This window comes from Rasamsonia byssochlamydoides (genome assembly GCF_041956645.1).
Source record: "Rasamsonia byssochlamydoides strain NRRL 3658 unplaced genomic scaffold VTN77scaffold_114, whole genome shotgun sequence".
Taxonomy (NCBI): Eukaryota; Fungi; Ascomycota; class Eurotiomycetes; order Eurotiales; family Trichocomaceae; genus Rasamsonia; species Rasamsonia byssochlamydoides.
In genome coordinates this window covers 23,163-43,256 of record NW_027192497.1, presented here as the reverse complement: position 1 = coordinate 43,256, position 20,094 = coordinate 23,163, and the positions used below count along the sequence as shown (strand labels likewise).

Sequence of the window (20,094 nt, the reverse complement as noted above, 5' to 3'; positions counted from 1 at the left end):
AAGAAACTCAAATCAAAACGATGCAGCTGCGGCTGCATCGTATATAGTACACGCGTCACGTCAGCTGCTTACCCATCAAGGGAGCAGCCATGAGGAGCCAGGACCCAGCCTGTCAGCCGATTGGCAATGTCAGAAGCGTAGCAGTGCGTGGCAATCCCGTCTTGCAGGTTGCCCGAGGCAGCGATCGAGCCCGAGTTGTAGATCCGCGCGGCCTGGTAGAATGCCTGGGCGCCCTGGCCGGGAGCTTCGTTAAGGCAGCCGGCGAGACCGTCGCCGCTGGGTGTGCCGGCAGCTAGAAACAAGTTAGCTTGTTGACTTCTATGAAAAAAAAAAAGAACAGAGGGGAAAGGGCTGCTGAGAAGAGGGATGGCCTGCTTACTTCCTTCGCGGATCATCTGCGTGATAGTATCCGCCGGGCAAGGGTTCTGCACGGTATACGGTGGAAGATCCGAGTTACAGGTTGCGGAGCCATCGTGATCCTGCATCAGCCCCGGGTTGCGCACGCCCCAGTTGGTGGTGGGCGCACGCACACAGCCGCCAGACTCCTGCAACATGATTGCGAGGATGAAGCGGTGGTCGACCTTGGTCTCGTTGGCGACCTGCTGGATGGCGTTGTAGATGTCGCCGATTTCCTCGCCCGAGTTGTTGGCGACGGGGTTGCCTTCGTGGTCGGTGAAGGCGGCGCAGGAGGAGAACATCACGGCCTTGCTGGCGTTGAACCTGTTGCAGTTAGTTTGAACATTAGACAGAGAGATTTGTTGCATGCTCTGACGTACATGTAATCGAAGGAGACCCTAAGACGTGTTAGTGATGTTGATATCAGACCATAAAGAAGTTTACCTACCAGTCAGACATGGCGGGCCATCCGTCAGCCGTAGACCCATCTCCCAGGTACAGCTTATACACGTCCTGTCCACGACCAATGCCATCGGTGTTGTTGATGTTGGACACCGCCTGAGGCCCAGTCACAACCTCACCGGTAGCTCTCTTGGCCGGCTGGTGGTTCGGGCCGCGGGAGATGTAGAAGTTCTTTGGAGTCGAGAACTTAGGGAAAGGATAGGCTGCCGCGAGGGCAATGACGAAGGAGGAGGTAAGGACTGTCTCGAAACGCATGGTGACTGACACGCTGAATGAATGCTTCTTCGCCTGGAAGGAGTGACTGCGATGCAAGGAATGGAATGACTTCAAGTCGAAGAAAGGAATGAATGTGCTAACCCTAACCCGAGGGATCGATCCGCTTGCGGATGCTGCTGCTGCTGCTGCTGCTGCTGCTGCTGCTGTTGAAGATGAAGAAGATCAGGTTCTCGTCGAGGGAGTTACTCATCCTGCCTTTATATCCCCAACTCCCCCATATCGGAGAGGGGCTTCGATAAAAGTTGAAACAAAGGAGCCATCTTGTCCTTGCGGAAGATCCAATTCGCCATGAGGAACGTCTGCCTTCATGCAGGAGGGAGCCATGTCGACGCGATCCAATGCTGCCATAGGTCGACAGACCAACAGACATGGCCATATTCGACAGATGCACAGTGTGAATGGTTACATCTGTCCAGCGCTAAGGGAATGTTAAGCGTGGATGGGCCTTAGGGCTAAGTTACTTTAACGCGCAGGCGTCCAATGAGCGACTGCCATCCGCCCATCCATCTTTCTCCGCATGCTTAGTCGAAGCTTGTCTGGAGGTTCCTGACAGAAACGTCCATCCCGGAGAAGACAAGAAATATTAGAACTCCACATGAGGGGTTTTCTCGTGGAGACACATCGATCTAGACTGTCTGTCATTTTTTTTTTCTCCATATGATAAAGTAGGGCTGAGTGGAGGAGAGCCACTTTGAAGAAATGCCGATAAGAAAAGGAAAAATGAGATAAGAGAAACCAATTGGCGCCTCCACCTGCCCGCCGGATGTGACTTCCCCGCTGATCGCGATCCTGGCGGGGCTGGTTGGTCCATCAACTTAAAACGTTTTTTCCTCATCCATTCTCTCTCACGTCCGAGAAATCGCCACGAGAAATCCTCTCCCGGTTCTAGACAAGGGGCATCGATCTGTCATTCGTCTGGCTCTTTTTCCCGGCTGTCAAGGTCCAGGCACAGCTGCGTGGATGCCGCGTGGCGAACTCCCCCATTATCCCCCTAGTGAGGTTAATTCGCGCCTATCAGCGACGGAAATCGATATCAGCTGGGTGGCGTTCGTTTCAGCTTGAGCTAAATCGAAAAAGAAAAGAAAAAAGACAAAAGAAAAAAGGCAGCTCTCGGTGCAGCCGGCTTCCCGGCCACACGCTTAGTCAGCTCCGTTGGCCCGTGCGCCCCAAAACCTCCTCCTACCTCCTTCCACACAACCAGGTTGTCTAGTTAGAGAGGTTCAATATAGAGAAATCTGAACGGCTTCATTCTTTCCTTTCTAGTAATTCCCCACTGAGCGTTGCCGGACTCGGCAACAGCAGCGCTTATTCTTTGCACTTTGATCTGCTGTCTTTCAGATTCTTCCCTTCGCTACCGCTTACAATGATCGACATCGAGTAGACAAATCCTGAGCATAATCAGTCCTAAGCAAGAGGGGCCAAATACTGGAGGTTAGTTAATCCTGCAGATACGTTGTTTTAACAGATGCAACCCTGGAGAAAAACTCGAAACACAACCGACCCCACGCCATGCTTCGATGGCCCAATTAAATCAGATTTAATATGGAGTCTTCCATCCTGCAGGAACCAGCAAGCAAAAGTTTAGCGAAACGCTCAGCTAATCAAAGACCCCGGCTGAGGTTTCCGCTGGTTATTGCCCAAATGTGGCTTGCTTTAGGTTCACAGGGTTCGCGAACGATCTTATCCTCGGATTTTTCTCGCGTGTGCCACGGTCCTAGTTCCTAGGGCTTGCTCCACAGGTTGGATCCAGCTCTATCAGTTCATACATGCGACGCCAGGGCTGGCATTTTTCTGGCGTGGGTATAAAATTTTTATGAAAAACAGCAGAAGAAGAAGAAAGAGAAAAATTTTAGCCTCACAACCATATTGATCTAGAACTTCGAGATTTTCACAACTGTTTAATGGTGATTAATAAAATTATGTCAGAGGGACGCATGGTACAGACTAGTTAGGGAGCAAGTGTCATGGCACTTCTTCCTGGCAGAGTTTGAAATAATTTACTATAAGATATTGCTTCCATTTACTACGTACTTAATAAATTGATCTTTCATAATAATCACGTGTCATAAAATAACTATAATGAATGGTGGGAAAAAAAATTGTGTGATAAATACAATAAAATCCTAGTTGAAGTATTCAACCTCGTTAGTATGGTCTATTATTAGAATACAGTCTGCACAGGAAAATTCTGATCTCTCCCGTGAGCTGGATACATGATACCCCTGCTCTACTCCGTGGAAAAAAGGTGCAGGCTGATGCCATCGAAAAAGTACGCCCGTTAGCCCCGATGAATCTCTCTTGCCCTGCCCACCACGTGTGACAACCCTCTCGAGACTCGTACAAGGTCGTCGAGACGCAGATACAGAGAAATACTAATTTCTTTGTAATGAGACGATCTTTATTTAATGAATCCTCAGATGATTGCTCACGTCATCTTATTGTTGCATCCTGTTGTCGATCTCTTTTGACAACCCCATATTCCAAATCGAGCAAGAAACGGCCCGACCGAGTATCCATCTATTTTTGTGTGCCGTTCACTACCTAGTACTACCTACTACCTGCTGCGTCTTTCTGTCCATTGATATTACCATAATCACCATCTATTACTCCTTCATGCTGACCTCAGCAGAATAATCATCAGGCTTCGCTTAATAACTAGGATACGAACCCTGCTCGCCAAGACACGTCCAATCTGAGTAATCTTGTGCGACGTATCGCGATGAATGGGGTCCAGTGTGAGGTGAATATCAGCTTGTATATATATGTATCCTCGTGCTGTCTATTATTTTAACGGTGTCATGCCTCAGGCTTCGCTGGTCAGGCCAGTATCACTCCTTGTGCTCATCTTGTTTGGCAAATTGCTTTCCATTCCTTTCGTTTCTAGTAAAAATGCATAGTTTACGGATTTTGATAACGCTGGCTGCTGCTGCGTCAGCTGCTGTTGCCATTCCTTCGACCTCCTCATGTACCACGCTGCAGAGCAAACCAACCATCTACTGGCTGGACCAGCAGGACCATACCGGCAGCGCTCGCGGTTACGCTCCCTTCATCAACAACCCCTCGTATCCCGTCTACCGCAACGTCCTCAACTACTCCGTCAGCAACGATGGCACCGGCGACCAGACGGCCAACCTGCAGAAAGCCATCGATACCGATGGCCAGGGCGGCAGCCGCGAGGGCCAGGGCACCACCAACCACCCTGCAGAGGTGTATCTGCCCGCAGGAACCTACCAGCTGGGCAGCACGCTCAACCTCCGCATGGGCACCATTCTCGTTGGCGATCCCCTGAACCGGCCTGTCATCAAGGCTGCCCCAAATTTCAATGGCAACACCCTCGTCAACGGCTATGACAACGCAGCCAGCGTGCCGGAAGATAGCTTCTTTACCCTGATGAAGAATGTCGTGCTGGACACCACCGCGATCAGCCCATCGACGTCCTTCACGGCGCTGCAGTGGGGAGTCGCGCAGGCTTGTGGCCTGACCAATGTCGAGATCAACATGCCCGACAACTCGTCCGGCCACACGGGTATCAATATCAACGGGGGGTCCACCATCGCTGTGACGGATGTGACCATCAACGGAGGCGTCGTTGGTATCCAAAATTCAAACCAGCAGGTCAACTTCAAGAACGTCTACTTCAAAGGCTGTCGGACTGCCTTCGCGGCGACAGGTGGCAAGACGGTCCTCCTGCAAGGCGCAACCTTTGACACCTGCGGCCTCGGAGTCGACATGTCCAGCAACGCGCTGGGGACGATGGTGATTCTGGACTCCAACTCGACCAACTCGGGCAATGTGGTCCGATTCCACGATTCGTCCCACGACAACGAGCGGCGCAACAGCCAGCTCCTCATCCAGAACCTGTCGCACGGTACCAACAACGCCATCGCGGTCGATTCCAACGGGAATACGAAGCTGGCTGCCATCAGCCACGTCGACACGTGGGTGTGGGGGAATCTGATCCCGGGCGTCTATCAGAGCGGGCTGAATCTGACCACCCAACGCGCGGAATCCCTCCTGGCCAACGGCAAGTTCTTCACCAAGGCCCAGCCCACGTACGCGGAGTACGCCAGCGATCAGGTCGTCAACGTCAAGGCGGTCTCGCAGTACCCGGTGAAGGGCGATGGCAAGACCGACGACTCGGCCAGTCTGAACGCCATCCTGAAGCAGAATGCAGCCAACTGCAAGATCACGTACTTCCCATATGGCGTGTACATCGTGAAGGACACGCTGGTCATTCCAGCTGGATCCCGAATCGTCGGCGAGGCGTGGGCGGTGATTTCGGGATCCGGATCTGCCTTCAGCGACGCCAGCAACCCGAAACCCGTGGTCCAGGTCGGGAACCCGGGGGACATCGGCGTGGTCGAGATCCAGGATATGCGATTTACTGTCGCTCAGGTCTCGCCTGGGGCAAAAATCGTCGAAGTCAATGCCGCAGGGACGAACCCTGGAGACGTGGGCTTCTGGAACGTGGTGATTACGGCGGGCGGCACAGCCGACACAACCATCTCTACGACCTGCACGAACCAGGACTCGAAGAGCTGTATGGCGGCGTTCATGCTGATGCACCTGACCAACACATCGTCGACCTACATCGAGAACATGTGGGGATGGACGGCAGACCACAACCTCGACGGGGGGCCGAATCCGATCATCATCTCAACCGGGCGCGGCCTCCTGGTCGAAGCGACTAAGGGGACGTGGCTGACAGGCACGGGCTTCGAGCACAACTGGCTGTACAACTACAACTTCCACCACGCGCAGAACTTGTTTGCGGGAATGCTGCAGTCAGAGACGCCGTACATGCAAGGGGCGGGCGCGTACGAGACGGTACCCGCGCCGTGGACAGCCGAGACCGCGTACGGCGATCCAGACTACTCGTGGTGCGCGGGCAATGATCAGAAATGCCGCTCAGCACTAGCTACCAACGTCGACGGAGGATCAGACATCGCGCTGTACAACTCCGCAGCATGGGCGTTTTTCGAGGGGTACTGGAACGGCCAGTACAACCAGCCGTGCAACGGGCCCTGCCAGACGAACATGATGCGTGTTGCCAACTCGCCGCAGAATCTGGTCTGGTATTCGATCAGCACGAAGGCGACGACCGTCATGGTGCTGGATGGGAAGAGCAATCCGGCGGAGGTAAACAATCCGGGGGGATGGGAGGCGGTTATTCAGGCGTATCGGCAGTTTGCGGCGTAGGGAGAGCTTGTCAACAGAAGATTCGACAGGTAGTTGTCATGGCATTTTTTTTTTGGCTGGCTGAGTGGAAGATTCCTGACAGGTATAAGGTACCCCTAGGAAGATAATACCTTGGATTTCATGTAATATATCTTCGTTGACCCTGTTTACTCCTAATTTATTTCATTGAATATCGAATTGTACGGACCATTTTTTTTTATTTTTTTATCTTTATTTTTATTTTATTTTCTTTTCAATTACTGACCCAATTAATGAAATTATTGCTGATATCAGCCCAGTAAGACCATCATCTTCTATACTCCAATAACCCCCATAAATATAAATACGCGGGGTAGCGAAGCACATTACCCATGTATGTGCTCCGTACTGTACAGACATAGATCCCATTACTTCCCCTAAGTAGGCAGAGAATATAGCCCCCTATATCCATAATTGTTATCATTAACAAATAATACTCCGTAACTCTCGACAAGTTGATTTTTTGTGGGGAAACGTAAACGAAAATGCGGGGTTTCCCTGCACTCCACATTAACCATTATTATTAATATTCCGGGGTTAATAGTTACCTATTGTATCTTCCTAGCCAGTTTGGGCATTGAATCAATGCGTTTCTCCGGTGGGGTAGAACAACCTGTTAATACGGAGTACTTTTGTGTCTGATTCACATGGTGTTTAGTAAATATCGGGGAATTACTGAACCGAGTAAGCTTAAAGCTGGGGATTGGTGCATGCTTCGCTGTCTGCTATTGATGGAGAATTTATTCGTACTGTGCGTGATCCATTCCTCACATGTCCATACAGTACATAGGTAGTCGGTCGTCTAGACCATGAATGGCACAAACTATGCCTGAAAATCACCTAATTATGTGCTGCAGAACCACAGGATTAATCTGGATAGAAATCCCGCCGGGGCAGTACGTAAATACTATATAAATAAAAATATAAATATTTCCTGATCAGAAGATAAATTCCACTCGTGCCAGCAAGCATATGTAGTCGGTCTATATGAAGCGTTGACTGCGCGCAACGATGTCGTTTTTTCTTCTTCTGTATATACTTCCCCTGGCATGCGCCAGTATAGCTACAGCTATACCCGTCGTGCTCTTCTCCAACCGCACCATCTTCACACCTCCGTCAAATTACACCGACCCTCGCGTGCTCTACGCCCGCAACGTGCAGCTCCCCAACGGCGACCTTCTCGCGACATGGGAGAACTACTCCCCCGAGCCGCCACCAGTATACTTCCCCATCTATCGCTCGCGCGACAACGGCTTCTCCTGGACAGAGATCGCGCGCGTGCAGGACACCGCTAACGGGTATGGCCTGCGCTACCAGCCCTTTCTGTACTATCTCCCCGAGCAGATTGGCGAGTACCCCGCGGGTACGCTGTTGCTGGCCGGGAATAGTATCCCGACGGACCTCTCCTCGACGCATATTGATCTGTATGCCTCAAGGGACGAGGGCTTGACCTGGGAGTTTGTCAGCCATATTGCGCAGGGCGGCGAGGCGGTGCCGGATAATGGGCTGACGCCGGTGTGGGAGCCGTTTTTGCTGGCGCAGTAAGCAGACTCTTACAAGATATAAATGTGAAAATTTATCTATTGCTGACTTTCACAGTAATGGCCGGCTCATCTGCTACTACTCCGACCAGAGAGCCAACACGACGCATGGGCAGAAACTCGTCCACCAGGTGTCGTCAGACTTGGTGAATTGGGGACCCGTTGTTGATGATGTGTATGCTGCTGCATTTAATTTCATTGCCTTTTTTTTTTTGTTTTGTTTTTCCCTGAATGAAGGTCCACTGACGATGGTGGACAGGGCATACCCAACCTACACCGACCGCCCAGGCATGACCACCGTCGCAAAGGTAATCCAACCTGCTTTATATATATTGAAAACTCCCCCTAACAAGTGCCGCCAGCTCCCCAATGGCCAATTCATCCTAACCTACGAATACGGCTCCTTCTTCAACACCTCCACCTACTCCTTCCCCGTCTACTACCGCATCTCCTCCGACCCAGAAGCATTCAATTCCGTCCCTGGAACCCGTCTGGTCGTCTCTGACGGCACGCAACCCGCTTCATCGCCCTACGTCGTCTGGACACCCTACGGGAACAGCGTCAATGGCACTATCATCGTCTCCTGCGGGACGTCCAGCAGCGCGTTCATAAACCATGCTCTGGGTGAGGGGGAATGGACGGAGATCGCGACGCCTGAGGGGACGAGTTATTCCCGCTCGCTGAGGATCTTGCAAGATGACGACAACGACGGGCGAATGCTCCTGTTGATGGGCGCGGGACATCTCCCGCCTAGTACCACGAATCGGGTTACCGATAGTGTGGTGGATTTGGCGCGGTTGTTTTGATCAGGTATTCCATTGTGCTGGAATAAAGCTTTAGAATGGAATTGTTGAGTTATTGCCAAGCTAAAATACCGAACTTGCTGAGAATCCCATGTAGACTTGACTGAGACTGGGATTGGAATTATTAATCAGCGTTCCAGTAAAGTAAATTGCACCAGAATCTTGTTTTCGGATGGTCTTGCTAAGCTGTATGATACAGGATCACTGGGGTTTTGAAACAAAAAAAAATAATTAATGGTTTATTAACAGCTTCTTAACTGGACAAAGCAGAAAAAAAATGATATCAAAAGAAGTCTCTCCTTGCTCATTTATGAAAAGCTGCTCCGTAAAAAAAAAGACCAATTGTTTATCTAACAATAAAAAAATAAAAATAGGTACATCTTCTAATAAACTACTTCTTACCACCTACCTAAGGCTAGATTTGAACAGTACTGTACAAGTTATAATGCCCTACGATTCTACTCTTTACGAAGAAAGATTATCTTTTTTCTTTTTTTTATTTTTTTTTTACTTTTTTTTTTTAAAAAAAAAAAATCTCTCTATACCTAGAAACTATCTAATCTAATCTAACCACTAGACTAGACTGCATATCCAAACTATTTATAATTCGAGGTAGAGACTAGAGAGATGACATGAAGGCTATATTTTTGGAGACCCTTCTTCTGAAATCAAATATTTCTCTATATAGAATCCTAATGTTTTTTTTTCCCCCTCAGAATCAATATTTCCCTTAATTAACGAATGTTTCCTTTCCCTAAGTTCCGGATTTTCTCACTCATATATTATAATCTGTTTTAGATGAATGGAGATCAGCTCCATCCACTATTATTAACCAGGCCGTTCTCTGCAGCGCAGTGTTAGTATTGATTGCATAAATCGTTACACCCTGTCCTCTATACATAGTGTAAACGATCAAGCAAACTCTATTCTGGGTTCCACGAATACAAAATGGAAACTTCGCCGAGTCGATATCATTGGGGTTCTTTCTCTTCACCCGTAGTTCATTATTATATTGTATCAAAGTTTGATCTCTGCCCTTAACTAGGTCACTGACGTTTATCTGGTGATGCAGGTGGCAGGGTGCTCGCTTGTCATGGCCTGGTTTGTCATTCCTTCTTCACCATCTTCCAGGTTTCTGTGTAACTAACTCTGAGAAGGCAGATCAAGCCGTACCGCCGAACGGAACGAAACGTTATTATGATCCTATAACGGCTCGGGACCCAAGCATGCATAACAATTGTTGATTATTCGAATCTCCTGGGGGTATAGGCTATCCAGCCAGCATTTTGATGCGTTGATTGCTTGGTCGAGCATGATATAGTTCCGAAGAATTTGACCGTCAACTATACCAGCGAAGGTGGTAACGAAAATCACAGAATCCTTTGTCTATATCCTCAAAAGGCAGTATATGACAGATTAGGGGATACCACTTCTGCAAGAAGGTTCCACTGTGCTTGGTGGGATGGGCGACTGCATTTGGGATCGTCAGAAGTCATTATGTCAATGCATCTACTGGTTCCTGTTGACATTGCATCCAATACACACTCGTGCTATTCAATTTTTCCTAAACAAGGTATGCAAGACAGGACTGACAGACAGCAATTCTAACAGACAAGACTGATTGGTGGATACCTTCCAGAGAATTCAAACACTCATTTCATTGGCTTGTGAAGATATTTGTCCTGGCAAGAAAGATGGCATGGAACAAAAATCCCATGAAATGAAACTGGGATAATGCGGCATCGTCTATAAATTTCACTGTTTATTCCTGATTTTTAATTAACAGGGTCAGTTGGCATACCAATTCCTGTCGATGATCTCTGGACTTTCCTGGATCCTTGTGCTTCAAGTGGAGTGCTTCCAGCCTGTCTCAGATATCAACTACGCCTTCAGTATGTATGAATACATGGATGTCGACTTACACATCTGTAAGAGCATGATTAGGCCAGGCAAGCCACTGCTTCCAGTCCATACCGAGATACCCTGTAACGGATCGTATCAGAAATTTCCCCCCATCTCCAAAAATCCAGATGTCACGATGATAATGTAAGAGAACAGCATAATGGGCAAGAATGATCAACGCCCCTGGGTTTCGTTCCCTCAACAAGCCTGCGTATTCTGCTGGCACCAGCACTGGCCAAGCAAAGATTGCATTTGTGCTGCCCTCCGATGACTTTGGCGGCGTACGAAACGCATGGAATATAGACATCAAAAGTTCAATTGCTTGCCGACATGCATCAAAGGACAGTTCGTCCAAGCTAGAAGCTAAGAATTTGATAAGCACTTTGAGAGTATCGCACACTTTGTGACGACAGTTACCCTCAGGTATTTGAGAGGGTATGGATGCCTCCGCTGCATCGAAAATCGGTCTGAACTCTGTTTGGCGGAGAATGTGCCATCTATCCGAGATAATGGCACGCACGCCACGAAGCAGACACAGATAATCCACAAATTTGCTGAGAAAAGCCTCAAAGTCATTGCCAGGGTATCTCAGCACATCACAGAGCAAGTGAGTGCCCAGAAGGGAAGAGAAAAGGAACATAGGAATGCAAGTGTCAGCAGTTACATCCGCGAGGGTGCCGTTACTTGCAATGATTGCTTTAGTTTCATGCTATAGAGAACCTACAGTGTTTGTCACCTTGCTCAAATATAAAAAGTGTTCCAAAAAAAAAAACACCGGCAATCTTGTCCCGCATTAAGTGGTCCTTTTTTTCGTGAGCTAAATAAGTAGCTTACCCTTGCTAGGTAGGAACACAATACCTTTAGAGGGATTTCTTTGCTACTTTTCTCCTACTTTAAGGCATACATACTCTATTTCTTATCTGCTTTAACTAACAACTAGGAAAATGTTACACAGTTAAAGGCATATTACCCACAGGTTGATAGTGTGGGAAAACCATAAATCAGGATTAGTTTGCTATCTTGCATGACGTTTGAAAATGACAATTCTTGTCCTTTGTCAGAATGGACTGTCGCCCTACCTCGGTTATCACCTGGACAGGAGACAACAGGCGAAGAGAGAAGGAGGGACATGAACAAGATCCTGAATACACCTTCATATAACTGTTGCCGGGATTTAATTCATATCGAGAATCAAGACTGCCATGGTACAAGAGGAATGAATCAAAAACTGAATTGCCGTCTATAAGAGGATGAGAAGAGTGAGTAATAAACATTTCGTAGGCTATTATAAATAAAGCTTCCATAGCCATGAATTATCATTTATTGGGACCTATATATGAGATCCTTTATTCAAATGAAGCCAGATCAGATTCTTGAATCCATTTCCAACCCCCATCCACAGATTGCCATATGGTCGTCCGCCTGTAGACCTACCAGTCAGGCAAATATGGAGAATATATCTGTGTGTATTGCAATCAATTTGTATGTTGACGCAGACAGACAGGTTTATGGGCTTATGAGAATCGGGATCACTACATTTCTTTCTCAGAAACGTCATCTCTAGTTCCATCGGAAGCAAGATTGAATTTTTGATCGTCCTCCTCTTCTTCTTCTGTTCATGGTTTCCCCAACCACCCTCACCTCCTCATCACCTTCCCATCGATCTGAAAATAGACAATGATGATGCCGTCTGATAATTCCCGAAATTGACGTGACATGACATAACATACCATAACATAACAACACAACATTCCATGGATGAGCGAATGAAAAGAAGGAAAGTCGAACACATTGCTTAGGTATCGTTCATCTCTCCTGATCTGACCTAACCTAACTGACCCGACCCGACATAACCTAACCATTTATACCTTTATAACGCCGGAAAAGAGGAAGCGAAGCGAGACGAAATAGACTGACGGGGAGAAGGAGCAGATTGAAAGCCAGAACACTGAAAGAATCAGCTGAATTGGATTTATTTGGATCGTTCGTGTCGCGTCTCGATTCGAGGCATAGCTACTACAGAGCAAAAGCAACCGCGCCAACCAGACCAGCCACACCGGCAATGCTCAAACCAAGGCCAGCCGTAGCAGCAGGCACTGCTCCGGCGGTGGACGTCGACGTAGACGTGGCCGCGGCGCCGGTCAGCGTAGTAGCAGTAGTGGTGGAGGTGGGCTGCGTGACGATAACAACGTGGTATTCGGAGGCCACGGACGTGGCGACGCTCTCGGCATTGCTGGCAATCGACGAGTCGAGCGACGCCCACTGCGACTCACGCGACGCGACGAAGCTGTTGGTCTCGGTGCGGGCCTCGCTCGCCAGCTGCGTGGCCCGGGACTCGGCCTCGCTGGCGATGCTCAGCGCGTTGCTGACCCATTCGGTGGCGAGCGACGTCGCTCCCGTGCGGACTTCGCTGGCAATGGATTCGGCCTCGCTGGCGATCGTCAAGGCCACGCTTTCGGCGGCACTGGCGGCGCCGAGGCCCACGCCGGCGGCGTCGCCGGCGGCCTGGGTGGCGAGGGACAGGGCCAAGGAGATGAGGTCGCGGTCTTGGAGGTCGGGAGCGGCAGTGGGAGCGGCAGTGGGCTGGGGAGCAGCCAGGGCGGAGGAGAAGAGGGCCGACACGAGGACGTGCTTGAGCTGCATGTTGAGTTGATATCAGAGATATGTTGATTGATTGGGGGGAATTGAGGAGAGAGAGAGATTCCGACTGCTCTGAGAGGTACTATCCTTATGAGTATGGAGTAGCAAGACTAGAAACAGCTAACGAGAGCAACAGCAGAACGGAGCTTCTTATACGGAGCATATCAAGCAGATCCATCTCCGACAGTGTGGGACAGACTCAGCCCCCTTGTACTCATCCGCATGCATGGCTGTGCGGTGCCATTGCACAGCATCAGAGTGCGTCGGCTTGTAAAGAAAAAAAAACCAAACCATACATACGGCGTACGATATGATACAGGCTCCACTGCCGAACCGTCCGAATGGAAACCAGCCCTACTGTCAACCGAGAGCTCCACTGGACGACTGGAAGAGGAAGGATTTTCTCACTAGAAGCGGCATCGAAAGTGGTTCTGGGGCGGAGGTTTCGCTTCGATGTCAATCCCTGCTGAAACAAGCTAGCTGATGCCCTAGATCGTATAATCTTGCCGATCAAAATCGAAGCAGTCAATCGTACTGCGTAATGCTGGTAAGATCCAGTACAGAGTAGGTGGGTTACCGGGGGCTTCCCGACGTAAAATTACGGCCCGTAATACAGAATCGGATCGGAAAGAGGCGCAGTCATCGGTACAGCCGCAAGGGGGAAAAAATAGCATCGAGAAATGAAGCTGCCTGATTTTTTTCAGCTGGCCATGCTGGTGGTAGTACCTACAACATTGAGAGTAATAATAGACGGAGAAGAGAAGTCATGGAACGGACGAATTTGCGCCCTCAGCAATTCCTAGGACTGCTTACCTAGGTACAGTACATTTACATGTATGTATGTGTAGTACTCCGTACATACTCCGTAATTCTACTGCCTAATAGTTGCTATGGGGCAAATTGCATCCATCCAATATTACCGATGTCCCTCGCAGAGGATGGAGTAATATTAATATTAATAGATCACGTTGTAAGTAAGCAAGCTTGTTTCATCCCGTCATTTCCCCCCCCCCCCCCCCCTCTCTTTTTGACTCGATCAATAACATCTCCAATCCCATCTATATCTGAGTATATACTTGCAAGAGAATAATGATCCTCACTGTACGGAGTATTCCATATTGCCAAGCTAAGGTACCTGCTATTCCGGAAGTTAAAGAACAAAGTGGGTTAGGGCCACGATATTCCGTATCCGGCCGTTCCGATTGTCCAGTAGTATGCAGTACTCTATACACATGAACAGCGTTTCTTTTCTTTTCTCTTCTCCCATATTTCAGAGCATGGCTGACTGCCTCTGCAGCTGCTGTGTACTGTACGGATTACTAATGGAAAAACACCGGATCCGCTGTTGTGACTGGGTCGGGACGTGGCGCAGTTGAAAATAACTACCTAGGTACGGAGTACATATACAGAGTACCTAGGAACGAACGGTGGATATTATTCCCTCCGGATACCCGACAGAATCCCGAAAGAGCAACACTTCATAGGCACGTACAGTATGATGCTGTGCAACACAAACTCCCCTCGTCGTCGGCCCCGTCGTCATCGCCATCAGGCAACAACATAAAACTCGCCGGGACTGAATCGAGCAGGAAAAAAGTACCCATGGACATGTACAGAGGTAGGTAAAGAGCAAGAATCGACTCAGCCGGTAATGAAATAAATCTCGACCTCCCTCAGCATGGGACTTCAGTACCGACTACGAACTACGGAGTATATGTTGGGATCGACATCACTATCCATCCATCCACTCCAGACCGGGATCGGATCGGATCGATATTCGACAAGAGTCTGGGGCTGAGGGGCAGTTCGCCGGGATGATGGTGGGGTAGAAATATGTACTGATATTTGAGAACGGTATGGATGAATTAAATATTCTCTATAGGTATGGACCAAGTAGATGACATTTTTATCAGAACAAATATTCCAGCGAGATTCATCTCTCTTTTATTCTATTTCACTTGCTTTCTATTCGCTGGTTTTATGAACGTTGGCACAGTACAAAGACTCGACAGAGCATTAATATTACATATACTGTACTGCACAGCACTGTCCATCAGTCAATATGTCAACCTGAACGATGAGCTGTCCGGACAGCTAGCATCATGCATAAATTTACTAACAATTAATAAACAAGCAAACAAGCCAAATAAGTAAATAGCTACATATACAGGGTATGCGCGACACAATCCTGTGTAACCAATCAGCCCATTTCGCTAGTAGAAGTATTATGTATTTGTGTGTGTTTTGTGTGGCGGATCCCACGCATTAAGAACTATATGTAACAAGGAATGAATACAGGTAGGGAGCCCGCAAGTAGATGATAGAATCATATCTACTATAGGTACAGTACATACGCCATAGGGGTAAAAAAGTTCCTTGGCATCTATTATTAGACCACGTATTTTCTCAGTTGAGCAAAGCAAGACCTGCTAGGCTTATCCTACAGTAATGATATAATGTAATTTTAAAATTGTAGGGTTCGACGGTGGGCAACGGGAAGAATGAGCGATGATGCATATAGGGGCGATATATCTCTGATATATTTCTTCCACTTAGTGAATTGAAGTACAGTACAAATAGTCCTGCTCAACATATGCTTCTATGCTCTGGTGATGTTTCTCCTAGATGGAGCCGCTACATCTGTCAGCAGCTTACGCCGGTGAAAGAGAGACAGACAGATAGACCGCACTCCTCCTTCAGTCTATCGTAGAGACCATTGGCATGTAGAATAATGATGTTTATCGACTATCCTTTAGGAGGATGCTTTGCATACAAGGCCCAATGACGAGAAGCCAAGCTGTTCAGGAAGGATTTATCCTCAGCATCTCCAGAGATCGGGTCCATCGTATATGTACATTACAATCCATCAACTTCGTTGGCACCTTTGGGATCACGATCGAGAAACTCCCGCGTGGCGTCATAGCCGTATTGACTGTGGGAGGCATTAGTCCATGGGCCCTTTCTTTGAGGAATGATCCTACTTGACTCCGGCCATCACACGGGACAACTGACTTTGGTCTTTGTTCCCCGCAGTGTAAAGTATTTTATTGTGCTTAGTCGAAGAACCGTCTGCGTCTGCTAACCACACGGGTTCCACGTCGAAGCTCTACTGCCATTGTGAACCTGCAGTAGTAGTACGCAGAGGACAGATAACGGAGTCTCAAGGATCTCCCAGAATGAGTCAAAACAGAGAGGCCTGAGCAAAGACAGCGATATAAAGTCAATGAATTCTAAAAGGAATTAATTCTGTTGAATGGTCAGATAACTGGGGCCTGTTCGATTAGCCTTGTTTTTCTTCCCGGCAGGTAGGTTGCTTCGATCGGTTGATATCCCTGTTGTCTATCAGCCTAGTTTTCTGTGCACAATCCAGATGTGCCTTCACGTTGAAGTCACGTAATGTACTGTACATACATAATCAACTTACAGTCTACTCATTGTGGCAATAGTAGGACGGGGATAATGTCTCACTGTTCTACACCATGATTACTATAGCTAAACTGTTTTCTTCTTCTTCTTCTTCTCTACTTGGACTCGTGTCAATAACATGATCATGTGCAATCATGTACCGTACCAGAGCCTGATCACACAACCCACAACCTCAATTTATCCCTTAAATAAAGACAGACTATCACAAAATAGACCAGACTCGGGAAGTAAAAATATCTAGTATTTGATGACTAGACCAGACAATGTAGACTGGACCATCGTGTTACAATAAAGTCAAGACGAGACCAGACTTGCTCCAGGAAAAAAATACCCCTGTCTCACAGACTATGATTTATAGATAGTCCATGGATGTTGATTAAATGTTCTAGGAGCTTGCGATCTGGCTGTGAAGCGTGCAGCTACGGACGATGAAGGAAGGTACCTGATGGAAATCTACCGAATATGGCGGTCTCGGCTTATATAAAAAGCCTATGTTTTCTGTTCTTCCTCTATCTTTCTTATTTATTTTCCACAGAGCAGTCTAATGATTAGCCTTCCAATTTGATCTCCTTCTAGTCTTCAACACTATCTAGCTTGTTTATGCAGTCTCTAAATCATAGTATAATAAATAGTATTAATCAATTATGAAAGATGAAAAAGTCATGTGATGTCTACCTAGGTATGTATATGAGCGAAGTGACTACTTGTGTGGATTTTCTTCTAATCTTGTTATTCTTTAGTACGCAGTAGGTATACTTGGCCATCTTGTAGCTTAAAAAAAAAGTCCTCCATTTTCACAATTCTATCTCGTATCAATTGGCAATTTTAACCAGAGAAATGACACGCATTGTTATGTAGTGTTTGGGCGATTGTCACGGTGGTAATTGTTTCTATTTTCTTTTTCTAATTTTGATTAAAGCGAAAAAAGAATAAGAAGAAGTTGCATATATCACCATATAGTGATAATAACAATAATAGCCACACATTTAAATATTGATTAATATGATAGTTTAGGTTATGTAGCTAGGGTAGAGAGAGTGCTTTCTTTGGGTTGGATTAGTTTGGGTTGATTAGACCTGATGAACAAAAAGTTCTCTTATTAGATTACAAAGCTTATTAAGTCTCGCTTTGCTCGACTGAGAAAATACCTGGTCTAATAGATGCCAGGGAACTTTTACCCCTAGGGCGTACCTATGGTAGGTATGATTTTATTTTATTATCTACTTCCCAGGAGGGCTCCCTACTCATATTCCTTACAATATTTTCTTCGCTATAGCTCTTGTATTATATAGGCGGTAACTATTTATCATGTACTTCTGAAGCGGGCTCCCTACCTATATTCCTTGCTACTGCTCCTACTATTATCACTTAGTTAATATTTGTTTGCCTTACTGATGATGCATGCATATCCCTTGCTAATAATAGGGTGGAAGCAGATTTCATGAATTTGATGTGGTATGCTTATGTCTGTTGCTTTTAAAACTCCGTGATAGTGCATATAAACGGGGAAACAAAAGTCTTATAGTATGAGATTACGTGCTGGAGAGGATCATGGGGTTTAGTAGGTTAGGTAGGTAAGTTGCTTTTGCTGCTTTTGAGGAAAATTCCTGTAATGGGTAATGAATAGTAATACCTAATACTAGTGCTACTTGCTCAGCAGGATTAAACACTTTTTGGCAGCGTTACAGGCTTGCTAATCCAAAAATATATGATCTTTGCGCAGTATGTTGATAGCCCAGCCAACCCAAAGCAGGAAGATGTCTAGGCACGCACTTTCTATGTGAGGCTGTTTCTATGGCTTCGTAGTCGAATTCAAATGCTTCAAGAACGGCCTGCTAAGATACAGACCATAGTCTTAATGGCACTTCACCTATAGCCTAGGAGTACCATAATCAGACAATAATAATATTTCGCCCTTGATAAATTGCTCAAGAGCCAACAACTACTTCTAACGTCATTTTGGCCAGAATACCTCCTCAAATAATACCACCTCTCAGCCAGCGAAAACTGAGCACAATACTAGCAAAGAGAGATCGACAACAAACAAGAAATCGTGAACTAACTCCTCCCCAATCTGATGCTTCAACTGCGGCGAGATTGAAACCTCAAAACCAACGGTTCCCCCAAGGTCCAGCCGACAAGATAAAGAATCTAAACACCGAGAAAGACCATGAATAGGAATCACTAGTAGTGGCTGGCTTTCAGGAATCTGATGACCCGAAGGGTTTTGATGCTTGTCCTAGTACCCTACAACTACCTGAGGATCCCGTAACTGTCAAGGCCTGACTTTTTAAAACAAAAAGGAAAATGAAAATGAAAAAGGAAATTGTTAGTCATTGAAATCAGTTCTCAATCATTAATTAAAACAAAATTTAAAAACATTCTCCAATTTTAGTGCCAAGGTCCACATGGTGTCATCTTGTGCGTGTTGGACATGGCCAAGTAAGCATGGTGCTGACTGGCAGCCTTCGTCGGCAAAGCGTTGAAGCGCCTTGATTTCCCGGCGAACATATGTCGATGGCTGCTGAAGGGCCTGACTCGTTCTTGATTGCGAAGGTCTCCACTCTGATCCATTGTAAGGTATCCTACAGTGAGGCGAGTTCCAGTCAGTACATATGCTGGCTATCTGTAGATGGATCTGGGGATCACAAACGTACTGCATCCGAATCTTGACCACAGCTTTCTCGGTGGGATTGTCAACTATGTGGCATAGATAGGTGGCCCATGCCTCAGGCGGAGGATGGGGATCGGGAGCCCCAGCCGATGGTGGCGAGAGCTGATCGTACCGCTCGCTCAGCTAATTGCCCAATTTCCAGGAGGAGGCAGGCCTGTTGCCGTACGATGGAATGTCGATGCTGGACTCGTCAAAGCGGTCCCCGAACCAGGAGAAGTGAGGATTGTACGTCATGGTCAGAGGTGAGGTGAAATGACCCGGTTCGCAGGTCAAAGAATGAGGTCTCGCCTCTCGTGCGAGGACAGAGAGGCTTGCTGAAAATTCGGACAGAACGAGCAGGGAGGACAGGGTTCATATAGCCCAAGGAACAACCTGAACCCGTCGAGTGAATCAAAAAGGAAAGAGGATATTCCATGAGTGTATAAAGGGAGGTCTATGAATGAGAGGCATCCTCCAAGATACCCTACGAAGGAAGGAGATGGAAACTGGTCGTCCCCCATAGTTTGTGGCATAAAGATCCGCCTGTTTCCCCATTTTCTTCATCTTTCCTAATCATCACCGTTTTCCCGTGGTATACTGGGAGTTGTAGTGTTCGAAATTCAGTTATCTTCTGGTTTCCGTCGACATCTTGGGAATAGACTAATACCTTCCCTTTACTAATTTATATATCTCTCGCCAAGAGGGCTTGGAAGATTTTATGAGTTTGTTGTGGTATGCTTAAATACTCAGTATGTATGTTGCTTCATACAGCCACATC

At 47.3% G+C, this 20,094-nt stretch overlaps 6 protein-coding genes across 6 annotated transcripts; 3 read left to right on the top strand and 3 right to left on the bottom strand.

Moving 5' to 3' along the window:
- Nucleotides 1-68: 68 nt before the first annotated feature.
- VTN77DRAFT_1030 (uncharacterized protein) lies at nt 69-1,113 on the bottom strand (the record flags this gene model as incomplete). Its single annotated transcript, XM_069416718.1, has 4 exons — nt 69-292; nt 380-720; nt 777-794; nt 845-1,113. 4 exons carry the CDS (start codon nt 1,111-1,113, stop codon nt 69-71), a joined length of 852 nt encoding a protein of 283 aa, XP_069273134.1.
- A 2,910-nt stretch (nt 1,114-4,023) lies between these two features.
- On the top strand, nt 4,024-6,333 carry VTN77DRAFT_1029 (uncharacterized protein; the record flags this gene model as incomplete). The annotated part of the gene is made up of 1 exon (XM_069416716.1): nt 4,024-6,333. The coding sequence occupies one exon, from the start codon at nt 4,024-4,026 to the stop codon at nt 6,331-6,333; it is 2,310 nt and encodes a 769-aa protein (XP_069273133.1).
- A 1,029-nt stretch (nt 6,334-7,362) lies between these two features.
- On the top strand, nt 7,363-8,698 carry VTN77DRAFT_1028 (uncharacterized protein; the record flags this gene model as incomplete). Its single annotated transcript, XM_069416715.1, has 4 exons — nt 7,363-7,892; nt 7,951-8,067; nt 8,152-8,200; nt 8,255-8,698. The coding sequence occupies 4 exons, from the start codon at nt 7,363-7,365 to the stop codon at nt 8,696-8,698; spliced, it is 1,140 nt and encodes a 379-aa protein (XP_069273132.1).
- A 1,459-nt stretch (nt 8,699-10,157) lies between these two features.
- Nucleotides 10,158-10,430, top strand: VTN77DRAFT_1027 (uncharacterized protein; the record flags this gene model as incomplete). Its single annotated transcript, XM_069416714.1, has 2 exons — nt 10,158-10,268; nt 10,335-10,430. The coding sequence occupies 2 exons, from the start codon at nt 10,158-10,160 to the stop codon at nt 10,428-10,430; spliced, it is 207 nt and encodes a 68-aa protein (XP_069273131.1).
- A 27-nt stretch (nt 10,431-10,457) lies between these two features.
- On the bottom strand, nt 10,458-11,237 carry VTN77DRAFT_1026 (uncharacterized protein; the record flags this gene model as incomplete). The annotated part of the gene is made up of 2 exons (XM_069416713.1): nt 10,458-10,560; nt 10,618-11,237. The coding sequence occupies 2 exons, from the start codon at nt 11,235-11,237 to the stop codon at nt 10,458-10,460; spliced, it is 723 nt and encodes a 240-aa protein (XP_069273130.1).
- A 1,376-nt stretch (nt 11,238-12,613) lies between these two features.
- VTN77DRAFT_1025 (uncharacterized protein) lies at nt 12,614-13,240 on the bottom strand (the record flags this gene model as incomplete). The annotated part of the gene is made up of 1 exon (XM_069416712.1): nt 12,614-13,240. The coding sequence occupies one exon, from the start codon at nt 13,238-13,240 to the stop codon at nt 12,614-12,616; it is 627 nt and encodes a 208-aa protein (XP_069273129.1).
- Nucleotides 13,241-20,094: the final 6,854 nt, after the last annotated feature.